This window comes from Mytilus edulis, chromosome 7 (assembly GCF_963676685.1).
Source record: "Mytilus edulis chromosome 7, xbMytEdul2.2, whole genome shotgun sequence".
NCBI classification, from domain to species: Eukaryota; Metazoa; Mollusca; class Bivalvia; order Mytilida; family Mytilidae; genus Mytilus; species Mytilus edulis.
The window spans coordinates 72,125,422-72,142,082 of NC_092350.1; the positions used below are offsets into that span (position 1 = coordinate 72,125,422).

At 32.8% G+C, this 16,661-nt stretch overlaps 2 protein-coding genes across 2 annotated transcripts; both read right to left on the minus strand.

Annotated features, from left to right (window-relative positions):
• Positions 1–7,782: 7,782 nt before the first annotated feature.
• On the minus strand, positions 7,783–9,450 carry LOC139483400 (uncharacterized). Its single transcript, XM_071267419.1, has one exon. It carries the CDS (start codon positions 9,448–9,450, stop codon positions 7,783–7,785), a length of 1,668 nt encoding a protein of 555 aa, XP_071123520.1.
• Positions 9,451–14,733: 5,283 nt separating this feature from the next.
• On the minus strand, positions 14,734–16,026 carry LOC139483401 (uncharacterized). The gene has a single exon (XM_071267420.1). The coding sequence runs from the start codon at positions 16,024–16,026 to the stop codon at positions 14,734–14,736; it is 1,293 nt and encodes a 430-aa protein (XP_071123521.1).
• Positions 16,027–16,661: the final 635 nt, after the last annotated feature.

The window sequence follows — 16,661 nt, forward strand, 5'->3', positions numbered from 1 at the left end:
CAGGGTATGTCAGTTGAAATCTGTAGTAATCCTGCATGCTCTGAAAAATAAAACAAAAATCATAATCAAGGTTAATTCAAGAAATGACCTTTGGCCCCACAAAACTTATTTACATCTTCATGTGGATCTTCTTATGTGTTTTAATACACTTATATATATATATATATTTTAAGTGAAAATCCAATCCCATTTAACAAGATTAAACATTCTTTTAAATAGTAAAAATCAAAACTGAGCTTGTTTCCATGACACTATACACTGAGTAAACATTTTGTACAGGTTCTTTTACATTAACATGAGTAATTGCTACTTTATGCATAGGATCTACAATGTACATATAAAAAAGAAGATGTGGTATGATTGCCAATGAGACAACTATCCACAAAAGACCAAAATGACACAGACATTAACAACTATAGGTCACCGTATGGCCTTCAACAATGAGCAAAGCCCATACCGCATAGTCAGCTATAAAAGGCCCTGATTTTATCCTGTCACAATAACTGTTGAATTTACAGTATTCAGAAGTATGTCAATGTAAATTTATCTATGGATTTTTACATCCTTCCTCCACTAATGTTTAATGAAGTTTCTTCTTAATAATTGTCCTCATGAACTTCTCAATTTATCTTTAAACAAATATATGTTTTTTATTGACTTGATACAACCATCATATGTAATTGCATCCCTGTGACTTTGAGATGAAGAACATCAATCAGAGTTCTGTTATTTGTGTGTTTTGATGTGCATGAACGGATTCTGTGCCATGAATGAATACCCTTTTTTCTGTCAAAAAATAAATTTTTCAACTCCTTAAATACAGCACTCCCATTAACCTGTGCTGTCAGAGACAGTAAACCAGTATTTGTCAGTGAACTGGTTCCATTAGTCTGATCAAACTTGAAATACAACTGTCCATAATTATGATATTTAGGATACTCATCCACTAATGGTAGCTCTATGTGTTCTACAACTTCTGTCTCTAGTATGGCAATATTGAAGAATTGGAACTAAACAAATAAATAAAATACTGTTAATTGTGTGCGTTTATAATTGCAATTTTTGTCATTTTACACTAAAAGGATTTTAATGTTTGCAAGATTTAGTAAAATCCGGTTTAATTCATATAAAAATCAAAATGTGGGTTTAAATTATTGCAATATTATCCTGTCGCAATAACTTCTGAATTTACAGTATTCAGAAGTATTTCAATGAAAATTTATCTATGGATTTTTACATCCTTCCTCCACTAATGTTTAATTTTAGATCCCCCCCCAAAAAATGGCTAAAAATTTCTTTTTTTTTACAGTGAAGATGATATAAATTAAAAGCATCATCCTTCCAGTGTTTTTGTGATACAAAGTCTCACAATTAATTGAAATTGTCTTATAGGAAGAATGAGACAATAAACTAGAGGCTCTAAAGGGCCTGTGTAGCTTACCTTGGTCTATGTGCATATCATAAACGAATAAAAATTTACAAAATTTACAAAATTTATGAAAATTGTTTAAAAATTGACTATAAAGGGCAATAACTCCTTAAGGGGTCAACTGACCATTTTGGTCATGTTGACTTATTTGTAGATCTTACTTTGCTTAACATTATTGTTATTTACAGTTTACCTCTATCTATATTAATATTCAAGATAATAACCAAAAACGGTAAAACTTCCTTAAAGTTAACAATTCTAGGGCAGAAACCCAACAATGGGTTCTCCGATTCATCTGAAAATTTCAGGGCAGATAGAATTTGACCTGATACATAATTTTACTCCAGTCAGATTTGCTCTAAATGCTTTGGTTTCAGAGATATAAGCCAAAAACTGCATTTTACCCCTATGTTCTATTTTTAGCCATGGCGGCCATCTTGGTTGGGTGGCCGGGTCAACGGACACATTTTTTTTAACTAGATACACAAATGATTGGGGCTAAGTTTGATTAAATTTAGTCCAGTAGTTTCAGAGGAGAAGATTTTTGTAAAAGTTAACGACAACAGAAGCAGGACGAAGTAGGACGCCAGACGCCAAGTGATGAGAAAAGCTCACTTGGCCCTGTGGGCCAGGTGAGCTAAAAAAGAACAGTATGGCATTATGAAATCAAAATTTTAATATGTACAGACAACACCTTGTCTAAGTTTAGGTTTCAAAAAGCTAATACCTATTCAGTAGCCTCTAAAAACTTTGAGATTAATTCTTCCTTGTCTAGATTCTACATTTATTTATGCAAACAAATTTTTAAGTAATTATTAATTACAAGAGTGCACAGGCTTTATGTCTCACCTTCTTTACTAATCATTGATATTAAGTTGATAGTCCTAAATATAAAGCTTAATTACAACTTTCACATAAACTTAACCTTAACCAAGAAAACTAAACATTGACCAATGAACCATGAAAATGAGGCCAAGGTCAGATGAACCATGCCAGGCAGGCATGTTCAGCTAACATTTCTTCCATACAACAAATATAGTTGACCTATTGCTTCTATTGCTTATAGTTTAAGAACAACAGACCAAAACACAAAAACTTACCACTGAGCAATGAACCATGAAAATGAGGTCAAGGTCAAATAAAACGTTACAACCATTCCATACACCAAATACAGTAGACCTATTGCATACAGTATAAAAAAACAGACTGAAACACAAAAACTTAACTATAGCCACTGAACCATGAAAATGAGGTCAAGGTCAGATGACACCTGCCAGTTAGACATGTACACGTCACAGTGCTTCCATACACCGAATATACTAGAACTATTGCTTATAGTATCTGAGATACCAAAACTTAACCTTGTTCACTGATCCATGAAATGAGGTCGAGGTCAAGTGAAAACTGTCTGAAGGGCATGAGGACCTTGCAAGGTACGAACATACCAAATATATTTATCCTATTACTTATAATAAGAGAGAATTTAACATTACAAAAATACTTTTTTTTCAAGTAAACACTGAACCATGAAAAAGGTCAAGGTCATTGGACATGTGACTGACGGAAAGTTCGTAACATGAGGCATCCATATACAAAGTATGAAGCATCGAGGGCTTCTACCTTCTAAAATATAAAGCTTTTAAGAATCAAGCTAACGCTGCTGCCGGATCACTATCCCTGTCGAGCTTTCTGCGACAAAAGTCGCAGGCTCGACAAAAAACAGACCCATAATGTTCACCGTTTTTTTGACCTGTTGAAGTAATATCTATGTAGTTTTTCTTTAATCAAATTAATCAAAAAATTAACCTTGTAAATTATTCAAGCTTTGGCTTAAATACATGCTACTGGTACCTACCTCATCAATATAACCTTGGTAATAGTTACTGCCATCTGTACCTAAGTACAGGAATGTGTCTGCTGTGGATGAATATAGACTCTGCAATAAATTCAATAAAATTAAGCAATAATTCAGACCCCTGTTATTCTAACAGACTATAGAATAATCTTCTTATAGCTATTTTAGTACTTTATTTGGACTTTTTAACTTTTTTGTTCGAGCATCTTTTGTAGATAAAACATGCGACTGGCTTTTACATTTTTTTTTATCCTGGTGTCTATCATGAGTTTATTTCCGAGGGAATCTTACTGGCATTATGGTTATAATTATAAATAAACTAAAAATAAATTCTACATAGAGCATCAACAATCAAATTTCATAAATGACAAACTTTACCTTTATAACTAAAGACAACCATCATCACTAGCTAAAGACATGTATATGGATATTTAGCAGGGGAAACTAGTTTTTAGAGCACTTTCTCTTTTAAAAATAAAATCATGCTACATAAAATATTAGTCATGCCATACCAAGTGCCGTTGATTTTCTTTGTATGGATGGACCTCAATAAATGTTCAACAGAGAATTTTTTTCTATAGGCTTGTATAACAAACAAAAAAAGTTTTTATTCCACAAAAAATTGGTCCCAACTAAATGAATTTACAGTATCTACTCTTACCAAATCTACTGGTTTTATATCTGTTGTCTGACTGGACAATGTTCCATCAATATAAAGCTTCAATGCACAGTCTGAAAAGAGAAAAAGTTGTAATTACTTAAAGATTCGTCATTATTTCAGCCATGGGGACTAATTTGTATAAAATCTTATAGATGAATTTCTTACTCAACATTACTAAAATGTCAGACCAAATACTACATGATTATCTTGTTAAATCAGAAGCTATCAGAGGAAATAAGTCTGAAACTACACACAAATAATACTTTTTCTAGGCCATTTCATTTAGTGGATTATCCCCACATAATGTTCAGCTACTTTTTTCAGAGCTGACCTCTCTGTGTGTCTTTACTAAAAACCTGGATTAGCCACTGAGTATGAACCAAAAGTTGAAGACAGAGGGACTGACTGACATACAAAATGGTTGTATAATAATCTTTATTTGACATATAAGTAACATTATACTTGTGACAAAAACAAAAGTAACAACAACCATAAAATAACTGAGTTGAACACACACATATCTATATATATATACAAGTAAAACTAACTAAGAGTCCCCTGTCCTCAGCTCTAAAGACTGTTTTATAAAGGAACCTGTTTTTTCACTTGATTTATATTAGAAGGATTTAGTAGGACTACTAGTTTTTGGGTATCAGATAGGATTATCTACTGCCATGTCATTAAAAAGTTTTATATGTAAATATTATTAATTTGACAGTAGAGGAGAAAGTGATTTTCATCTTCTAAGGTTTTACAAGTTGGACATGTTCTATTGTCTCGAGGTATTTTTAGATATCTGCCCTTCTCAATGAGAAAATTATGGTCACTAATTCTAATTTTGGTAGATTGTAGTATATAATTACCAGTCTCGTCATAAATCAGTACCACGCTTGTCCATTGGTCCGCAGTGACAGCTGAGGCGGCCTGTACAGTTGAGTTTATATACTGTCCATTCACAATGCCGTTTTCTATCCACAAACATATGGTATGATTTTCAGTACACAATATTGGCATTTCTGTCGTAGGGTATCCTGTTTCCACCATGACCCATACATCTAAGGTAAAACTGAAAGAAGGGAGATAAACAAAGATAAGTTGAGGCGTCTCTGCTCTGAATACCTTTTGGACCTTACATAAAATTGGTTTGTGCTGATCTCTTTTTGAAATTCAAATTCTCCTTTAAACAAAAAAAAAACCACCATAAATTGTAAATTAATTTGAAGCAATTTACTATCTATATGAATTTTTTTAAAAAGAATATCAAAATATTTAAAAAAAAAAAAATGACTAAATCAACCGGCAAACATTCTTAATTTGTTTTTTTCTGGAAATGGCCTCTCTGTCCATCTAATTTTAAATTTTCCTGTTTTACATTTGTGATGTGGTATGTTTTTCTTTCTTGTTGATGGCCATATGGTGACATTTGGCTGCTTATTTCTAGCTCAGATGGTCTGTGGCGGATGTCTCATTAGCAATCATACCACAACTTTATTTTCTATATTTACCTATGATATATATTTAGATCACCAATATTAGTCAAAGCAACATAGCCTGAACTTCCACTCAAATACAACGCCATATTTTCTCGATCTATACATTTGACTTTTAAATCAGACCACAGCGACATCTGTTGACCAAACTGGAAGACACCAACTCGTCCACCAGTTATACTTGTATCATAGATGTCACCACTGTCTATCAGTAGAGAGTTGATGTCATAAATCTTTAATCTGTTTCAAAAAGATAAATAGAGCATAGATAAATTAACATGCCAGGTAGTGAATAAAAAAATTAGAAAGAATTTCCTAAAGACCTGTTTTCAATTGTCTGGAAAAATTGGTTTTAACTGATTTTGACATTTACATTACTGTAAATTCAGAAATTATTGCGATATTTTTATTAATGCCAAAAAATGGACAAGGTTATAATCGCAAAAATTTAAACTCACATATGAATTTTTTCATATGAATTTAACAGGATTTTTCTAAATATCCCAAAAACTAAAATCGCATTTTAGTCTAAAATAGCAAAATTGCAATTATAAATGCACACAATAATTTCTGAATTTACAGTATATCTATTTTAACTTAAGGATGTACTCAAGTGATGTTTTGGAATTTGTGTCAAATGTTCGACCTCCTTGGTGTTTTTCCATACAATAAAATGTAAACCCCATAACACCCATTTATTTTTTCATATAAGACTTTAAAATAGCGCATGAAAGGTCATTTACCAAAATTTTTGAAGATTCTTAATTTTCTTTCTTTTGTTTTGAGAACTAATAATACCAATGCAAATATATGGTAAAATTCCGAGTCAGCCTTTTCCCGCCATATTTTAAATCTCAAATATCTCGAAAAGGAGGTCCATGACCTGTTAATATGTTTAGCTTATTTTTATCCTTAATTGATGCTCTACCAGTTTATAGTACTAATTTTAACTTCTTAATTTATTGATTTTCACCTAACCTCACTTAGTACACCCTTAATTTTAGCATGATTTTGGTGTTTTTCATGTCTCTTCAGAATCATGTGATATATCATCTTCATAATTTGACACTTTATAATGATTGAAAGGTTCCCTCTTATGTTCAATATCAATGGACGGACCTATGTTTTAATTAGAACAAATAACACAACAAAAGATAAATCGAGGGCTACAAACAGTTTTCAAAAATAGACAAATATACATGTCAGACTGAAAATCATTTGGAGTCTAACAAAACAAAACAAACCCACATTATTATATGACACTTATGTAGACAGTAACATAAATATATGGCAGAAGTATACTGGTACAGTATCTTACCTTATTTTACCCAGTTCTGTGTTGTGTGTAAGAAACCATTTATAAGAAGTGAAGTTGCTCCAGGCTACCAGGCTGGGGTCATGCCAAAGAACTGTTAACTCGTTGTCTGTTGATGTATCAAGTCATAAGACCTCAGCTAATGACTATGATGGTCCACTGTTGGAATCGACTGCCTAAAATTTACTCTGACAGTTATACTTTTTATTTAAAAAATTCAATCATTTTTACTAAATAAAAATTTTTCACCTGTCATAAGTCAGGAATCTGATGTTCAGTAGTTGTTGTTTGTTAATATGGTTCATAAATGTTTCTTGTTTTTTTTATATAGATTAGACTGTTGGTTATTGTGTTTTACACTAGAATTTTTTTGGGGCCCTTTATACTGGTAGCTTGCTGTTTGGTGTGAGCCAAGGCTCCGTGTTGAAGACCATACCTTTACCGAAAATGGTTTACTTTTATAAATTGTGACTTGGATGGTGGGTTGTCTCATTGGCACTCATACCACATCTTCCTATATCTACTGACTGCTTGTTCTATATGTGTTTGTTTGCACTTACTTTAGCGTACAATTTATACAGAGTTTTCATTGTCAGCCATATATCATACTGGAAAGTTAACACAAATAAAAAAGAAGTGTTATCTTCCCCCTCCCGCTTTTCTACCTCAGGCATAGATTACCTTAGCTGTATTTGACAAAAATTTTAGGAATTTTTGTCCTCAATGCTATTCAACTTCGTACTTTGTTTGGCCTTTTTAACTTATCTGGATTCGAGAGTCACTGATGAGTCTTTTGAAGACGAAACGCGCGTCTGGCGTATATACTAAATTTAGTCCTGGTATCTATGATGAGTTTATTTATGGTATTACATTACATGTTATACTAGTACACAAAGCCATTATGAAAGTTTAGTTTATGTATCATTCGACAAAACTAGATAAAATAATTAAATTGTACGTGCCCCACTATTTTGTTGATCGAAAACTCGTTAACGGTTATTTTTGTGCTAAGTTTACACTGTACCAAAATGCTTAACCATCTTTTTCGTTTGCTACAAGCAAAGTCTTAAATTCGCTGATATAGTCAATTGCCCATGGAGAACCACACAGTTCTGATTCTGACAGGAGTATTTTGTGCTTTATACCATCAGATGCTATTGCAATAACGTTTCTTGATTCGCCCCCGATGACAAAAATGTTTCCGTGTTCATCTATTGTTATACATTTGGGACCTTTTAGAGCAGCATTATCTGTAAACGTCCATAGTTTATCCCCGTTTCTCTTCTGACAGACGATCGCATTTGTATAACTTTCTGTACAGTATAATGAATTGCCGAAGGCAGCGAAGAAAGTCGTTGAGATCATAGTACTGCCAATGGAAATTGCATTCGTATCATCTAAGCTGATTTCCTGCAATTGTCCTTTTGTGGGACACACTATAAGTTTACCGTCAATATAAGCTAAGTCAATCGAATAGAAATGAGTAGGAATGCTTCTGAATACTTTCCCTGATTTAAGACTAACTAGTTCTATATTATTCCTAATAATTGATGTTACCGCAACAGTTTCATTGTCGATGCATGTAACAGCATGAATACCTGGAATGATGTTTTCTATTTTTTTTTCTATTTTTCCATCAGATGAAAGCAATATCAAATACGAAGGCTTAAAGTTTGCCACCACAAGTTTGCCACCAGGTGAAATACAACAACCTGACACATCAGTAGTTGAAGTATTTATTCTTGCTTTTAATTCCAGTTTTATCTGTTCAACAGAATATTTACATTCCACATTTACTTTCATCAGCTGAGCCTGGCCCTCTTTCCTCCTTTGTAACGACAGCTGACACGATTGTACATCTACAACAGGTTTTCCGAACGTAGTTATTTCTTCATTAATCCTATTTAATACAGTATTTAACTCGTAAGAAATTACGGTTTTAGCCAAACTACCATCATTAATCCAAGACTGCATGTCATTTTCTGTTTTATTCAGTTTAGTTTCTAAAAGCTTTGTTGCTATAGATGTTTGCATATCGGTTGCATGATTTTTTATGCTTTCTACATCTTCTATACAGTCATCTATTTCTCTTTGGGTTTTCTTCAGAGATGCAATGAAAGTTTGTATTTGTTGGGTCGATTTTTCCACAGCTTTGTTTAATTCAGCAATAAAATGGTCTTGTATGTTATCAAGATGTTGATTTATCTGGCGTCTAATCGCTGATATCTCGGACTCTAGTTTTTGTTTCCAATCTGATAGTGAAGACACATTCTGTTGTTTTTCCTCGAGGATAAGTTTGAGATTTTCGTTCATTTCTTGGAATGAGGACTCGATTTCTGTAAAGGCTACTGATGTTTTAGCATTCTGAATGACATCTTCGACAGGGCATATTTCTTTACATTCTGCGTGATTTTCAGAAATGACGCATTTTCTACACAACATGGCATTGTGCTTCTTGCAAAACAATAGATACTTCTCGTCGTGTTCATCGCAGTTCAGATTAATGTTTGCAATAAAAGATGGCAACTTATGATATGTGTCAATAGGAACAGTCTTGTGGTTTCGCGATGACTTTGACAAGCTATGATGTTCTGTACAGTCTTGACAAAGTCCTTCATCGCAGTCTTGGCACCAAACCACTGAGAGCTCAGAGACATGTCTTGAAGTACAAACACCACAATGATCAAAAGAGGAAGCCATAACCTATAAAAACAATCTCATATTATCATAAAGTATCACATATGTTTAAATAAGGAATGAAAATAAAACACAATGAACTGGGTCAATTTCCCTTAATTATTTTCAATAGGCGTTAATGGTAACGTCTTTTCCTGTAGCTCAGTCCATATCGTAAACTGTGATATGTAAGATGATTTGTTTCGAAGCTGATACATTTGCACATATGTTGTTAAATTTTCGGGCTAAGAAGTGTGATGATTTTTTCCGTTAATAAGCATACCCCGAAAATCATTTCGTGATTTGGCTCCTCGAGGTACAAAATCCCTTTATTTTCACAATAAGTTCTTTAATTTAATTAAGATTTAATAATTTGAACACATTTCATAGCACCTTAGTTTTTACACAATTATTCTAGGTTCCTCTCCTTTCCAAATCAATACAAATAGTTAAGATTAGTCTATTGAGGCGCATTAAGGATATTGACCCACCTGAACAATTAACTATATGAAATATGTAGCTGATTTCAGGTTTCTACGACTTATGTTTAGCCTGGATATTATATATACATATTGCAATCTGATCAAGTCATTCTAATTATAAGTTGTATAGTATTTTCTGATTTCGAAATCATTCTCTTTTAAGGCTCAAGCAGTCATCATGTTGTACTTACTACAGTCGGAAACTACTTGTAAAAATATATTTAGGTCAATGATTGAATTGAGTAGGGTTTATCCCTGTATAATGACGAAATTTATGTGTGTTTATAAACTTTTAAAATAGAAAATCCCAATTACACCGCTTTGTGGTGTTTTTGACAGATACAAGCTTCTAATTGGGCTGTATCGGTTACCCCTTTATCACATAAACCATTGGTTTATAAGGAAATGTTTACAGTATGTTTTTCACATTTTCATTCATTTAATTTAGTCAACTTCATGGGTGTCCGTCCGCCGTGACTTCAGTTTGCTTAACCTTCATTAAGAGCTACATCTACATACTTCAAAATTTTGAAGATTACAAGAAGGCACCTACCAGGATTTTTTTTAAAATCTGAGCATACTTAGAATAAATTCAAAACATGCTTTGTAAAAAATATTTGCAAAATTAGCAAACACCAGATTTTGATCTAACAATAAATATGTCTTTCTGCAAAAGACTTAAATTGTTCCACCTCTGGGTATGGTAGGGAAGTCCAGGAAAACATGTTTAAAATTGGTAATTTGTGGGAGATAATTGATGTTCAAATTTTGTTCTTTTGCAGTCTTGCTTTTTTAAGTTTGATACTAGTTGGTGTTGAATTTTGTAAAGCATGGTGACTAATGCAAGATTTCTTCTTTTTTTGAAGAGTCGGCCAGATGTTCCAACATAGCTGTCACACTGCTTTGACAGCTGTATTGATAAAAATCGCAGCACTTCTCTGAATCATTTGAATTAATGTAATTGCTGTTTCTGTCAGGGGTCCCATACAACACTACAATATTCTATATTTGGTGTGACGTATATTTTGTTTACAAGTTATTTAGTTATATGCTGCTGGTTTTACGTTTCTTTTAACAAATCTTAATGTTGCTTTTGCTTTATTTGTGGTGTTAATAATATTGGAGTTCCATGAAGTCAGATCATGAGTGAAACGTACCCATTATAATATTGTTTTCACTGAAATTCAGTACCTATAGTTATATAAGTATTTAAGAAATAATGACCAATACGTGTATGATCCTGTATACAAATCAGCTGGAGACAAATGTCCGTAGTCCGTAGTTCGTTTGGTAATTTATTTGAAAGGTGAACTTTTAAATGAATTGGTTTAATTTAATAAAAGGTAGAAACTTTTTTGCCGTATTTTACTTTATTTGGTGTGATTAGTAGAGGAGAACAAATTTAAATAATAATATATATTCATTTTATCACAATATCTGGATAAAATCTATGGTTTAAATATTCTGCCATGTGATAAAATAGTGCTATGTAAATCTACATCATAAAACAGACAAAATTAAAAGTTGTTTGATTCAAATTAAATTAACACATAATTTTATATTGTTACAAAACCAATTTTTAGCCTTTGGAAGTTGTTTTAGTATAACACAAGATAATTGTGCCACTCAAAACAGGAAACACACATTACACTGGCTTCATTTGAATATGCGTCATCTACATATGTATATCGGATTCGTGTGCTTCTTTTAAATACGTCCTGGATACTAGGAGTTTCCCATGCATCTTTTTGACAATACTTTCTAATTAAATCAATGTTTACAATTGAGTCCTAACAAGAAGCAGTTAAAAGTTCAGGTCTGGTTTCAACTTGTCCCTCGGTTATTAAAATTTTGTTATTTACAGCATTTTTTGCTCAATCGCTTCCAACAAACCATTTTAGTATAAAGAATTTTTAATCCGATTTCTATGGAACTTTCTTATGTATTGGTAAACAATTGATGACCTTAATCTCGGGATTCACACGAACAGGATTGAAAGCTTAATGATAAAATAAAATTTGTGCTCTATCACTAATACACATTACCAGATTTTGCTAAACAATTTCTGATAGACTTAAATTCTTTGCGTATAGAACGATACCTCAAGACAAGTTATTTGTCTTATTAAGAAGCATCTTTTGGGTAACTCTCTAATGCATTCCTCATGTGTCTGTCTTTAAAAAAAATCTAGCAGCTTGTTGTTTTCGGTAACATATTAGGACTACTGATTCAGAACAACTCGAAGATAGCGTGTCATACATTTGTTTTAAATCCGTTTTCCCAGTTGCAGACTTCTTTTTTTCATTTCTGATTTTATGTTATGAAGATCTTTTAACACTATCTTTTTTCCTGTTTTCTCCATTATATAGCTTTGTACCATCAGATAATTACCACTGTCTTGGTAAGAACTTAACTATGATAATGTTCTTCACACATATTTGTTATCATGAGTTTCTTTCCCATCCCTCGTTGTTCTTTGTTGTATGAAGAAAGAACAGTTTTGCCTAAAAGTGACCTGTTAAGGACGTTGACCTGTTTGGTGCTCAACGTTTCATGGTTTTGATGGTACGTGCTTCCCTTTTCCACAGCTGAACACAATGTTCCCTTTCAGATTTTCTATTACAAATGCAAACTCATTGTAGGAATGGAAATGTGCATTTAGGTCAATTTTTAAGGTGTGGTCTCATCCATTGTTTAAAAGTACTCACCCTTATTCAATTCATTTGGTCAGTACTTTTTTTCAACTGTCGATATAAGTCAGATACGGGTATATGATGTATTTTTTTCTTGAGGAGATGTCTTTATCAGTTTTCAAACTTTATTCAATTTGATAGGTTATAAAAGTTACAGTAACAAAAGTTTATAAGTATAAATGTTAAACTTGATATTTAATTATTATTCTTACATTTTAATTCCAGCGAGATATATTTTTACTCAGATCCTGCATAAATGCCACTGCCTTAAAAACATATTGACCATCAATGATTCCGTATTATACTAAATGCATTTAAAAAAAGTATTCTATAAAATGGAGAGACATTTTTATTAAATATCTCACAAACTTATTACCTATATTTTTGGCACATCACTGAACACCCAATTATAGAAAAAAGACACCCCATGCGAAATTCACAATTTGTTTTTTTTTATATTATATTGATCTTAATCTAACTTTTATTAATTACGAGTAGAATTAAATCGGTACATTGGTTGTGTCTAACTCTTGTCTTTATGTTAGTCGTTTTGTCTTTCTTTTGGTTCTGATGAGTCAAACCATTTCCAACGGATTCTTTATTGTTCTTACGTGGGGATGTTACCGGACTTTTTCAGAGCAGCCGGAGAGATTTGAGTGCTCTCACAATTTTTTTTATTAACCTATTTCTATACTGTATACGCCTGTATATTGGTGATTATTTTCGTTGATGAATTTGTTTTTGATTTCGTTTTTCAGAGATTAACATAAATTATCGAGATTGTCCCTTTTCACAAAAACAGACTGAAGAAAAAGACGTAAAAATAAGTATTGAAAACAAACTTCTTGTATAAATTTTATCAATGTATCATCTTATTAGCGTTGTGTTTTTAATAATTATGTTTCCTTCTCTGTATACCTTTGTGACTAAACTCATCATAGATGACAAGATTGAAATTTTACAAAAGACTGATCAGGTTCGCTCGAATCAAAAAATGGTAGGGTGTTAAGGAGCATTGAGAACCAAACATTCCCAAGAGTTTGCAATATACAGCTAAGCTAATCTATTCCTGAGGTAGAAATTATTCTTGATTTCGAAGGAGATTTTAACCAATTGCCAACAAAACTCCAAGCAAACACGTTGAGATCAATAAAACATCAACAGAACATGTAAGATAAATAAGAAATATTTTTAAAAACTTTTATTTAGATGTCATTTATGTATCGTAATGCATCTTTTGTCAAGGTCTTTGTAATTCTATCATTCTATCATGTCTATAAAGGGTTGGCAAAGTTTCGATAAAAGAGGGACGAAAGATACCAAAGGGACAGTCAAACTCATAAATCTAAAACAAACTGACAACGCCATGGCTAAAATGAAAAAGACAAACAGAAAAAACAATAGTACACATGACACAACATAGAAAACTAAAGAATAAACAACACGAACCCCACCAAAAACTAGGGGTGATCTCAGGTGCTCCGGAAGGGTAAGCAGATCCTGCTCCACATGTGGCACCCGTCGTGTTGCTTATGTGATTACAAATCCGGTAGGTCACATTCATGAAAGGGAAGGGGATTGTAGTTACGACGTAAGGAACATATCCGAAATCATTTGTGAAACGGTTATTCCATAACGGTCAACCAACTCGTGATGGCGTCCGTAAAATTTACGAAGGGATGATTTCAACTTCACCATTTGGAAGTCTTGGTTTAATAGCTTCCTTGTGAGCAGTAACCCTCTATCAAGAAAATCATGATAGGAGATGCAAGGTCATGTAGGTCGATGTCTGTAAATGAACTCGAAATATTAATTGCTAAGACGTCAACTCAGTAATATCCTTTATCAGTAAAATACGAAATGTTGAAAATATACGGAGACGTTCTTTTAATCATGAGAGTGCTACTGTTAAGTTTCGTAAAATTCAACAAGGTCCGAGAAAGTTATTGATGTCTGACGATAACGAAGCAAACGACGACAGAATGAAGGATCACTATGTTTCCCTTCTACGACATGCAACGAGTGTTAGAAAAATCCCGGAATGAAAGTTTATGCAGGTTATTTGTACGACATATCTATAATTAAATATATTTATAATTTTGAGTAAAACAATAAAACATCTAAAAATACAGTTACGAGTAGTGTACACTGTACAAAAATGCTTGACCATCTTTTTCGTTTGCTACAAGCAAAGATTTCAATTCGCTATTGTAGTCAATTGCCCATGGAGAACCACATAAGTCTGTTTCTGTCAAGAGTATTTTGTGCTTTGTGCCATCAGATGATATTATAATAACATTTTGTGATTCCCTTCCGGCGACAAAAAGATTTCCATGTTCATCTACTGTTATACCTCTGATTCCTTTTATAACCGTTTCGTCTGTAAAAGTCCATAGTAAATCTCTGTTTCTGTTTTGACATACTACTGTATTTTTATCTTGCCCTATAGAATAAAGATTATTCTCAAATGAAGCTACGTATGTTGATACCTTATTACTGCCAATTATATTTGTCTTGGTATCCTCTAGCCCGACCTCCAGCAAATGTCCTTTATCAGAAGAAATTATAAAACTGCCTTTAATGTAAGTTAAACCATAGGAAAGTGAATCTGTATGTATGCTTCTGAATGCTTTTCCCGATTTTAGATTTACAAGTTTTATATTCTCCTCATTATTTGATACTACCGCAACAGTTTTATTGTCGACACATGCAACATCATAAATATAAGGCATTATGTTTTTAATTGGCTTTTCATATTTTCCATCAGGTGCAAACAATTTCAGATACGAAGGATCAAAGTTTGACACCACAAGTTTGCCGCAAGGTAAAATACAACAGCCTGATACATCAGTACAGAAAGTTTTGAAATTAGTTTTTAATTTCAGCGTTATATGCTCAACTGAAGTTTTAGGTTCCAGACTTACCGTCAACTGTGCTTGTCCCTCTTTTCTTTTTTGTAATGATAATTCCCACGGTTGGACATCTATAATAGGTTTACCGAACGTAGTTATTTCGTTACTGATATTTTGAAGTAAAGAGTTCATCTTGTAAGACACTACGGTGAGACCTAAACTAGAACCCTCAGTCCAACACTGCATGTCGTTTTCTGTTTTATTCAATTTGGTTTCTAATAGTTTGATACCTAAAAATGTTTGCATGTTTGTTGCATATTTCTTTATGGTTTCTACATCGTCTATGCACTCATCAATTTCATTTTGGGTTTTCTTCAGAGATGCAATGGAGCTCTGTAATTGTTGGGTTGAACTTTCTACAGCTTTGTTAAGTTCAACAATGAAATGGTCTTGTATTTGATCAAGGTGTTGATTTATCTTATGTCGAATCGCTGATATCTCGGATTTGAGTTTATTTTTCGAATCTGACAGTGACGATATATTCTTTTGTCTGTCCTCAACAATTAGACGCATGTTTTCATTCAATTCTTGGAATGACGACGAGATTTCTGCAAATGCTACAGATGTTTTAGCATTTTGAATCACATCTTCAATGGGGATTATTGCTTTGCATTCTGTGTGTTTCTCAGAAATAGCGCATTTTCTACATAAAACTTCATCGTGCTGCTTGCAAAACAATTGGTACTTCTCATCGTGTTCATCGCAGTGCAGTTTAATGTTTGCAATAAAGGATGGCAACTTATGATATTCATCAATAGGAACAGTCTTGTGGTTTCGTGATGCCTTTGACAAGCTATGATGTTCTGAACAGTCTTGGCATAGTCCTTCATCGCAGTCTGGGCACAAAACCACTGAGAGCTTTGATACATGTCTTGAAGTACAAACACCACAATGATCAAAAGAGGAAGCCATAACCTATAAAAACAATCTTCATATTATCATACAGTATCACACATGTTTAAATTTAGAATGTATATAAAACACTAATTTACATCTTATATCTTTAAAATATAAGTACTGCGACATTATTTTTTCCATCATTATATTTGCATATTGTTTTGTAGTCAAATAAATCAAATGTCATCTGATAACCAAATTTATACAATAATAATATAGTGTATGCTCTTTACTTCGTATATAATTTGACT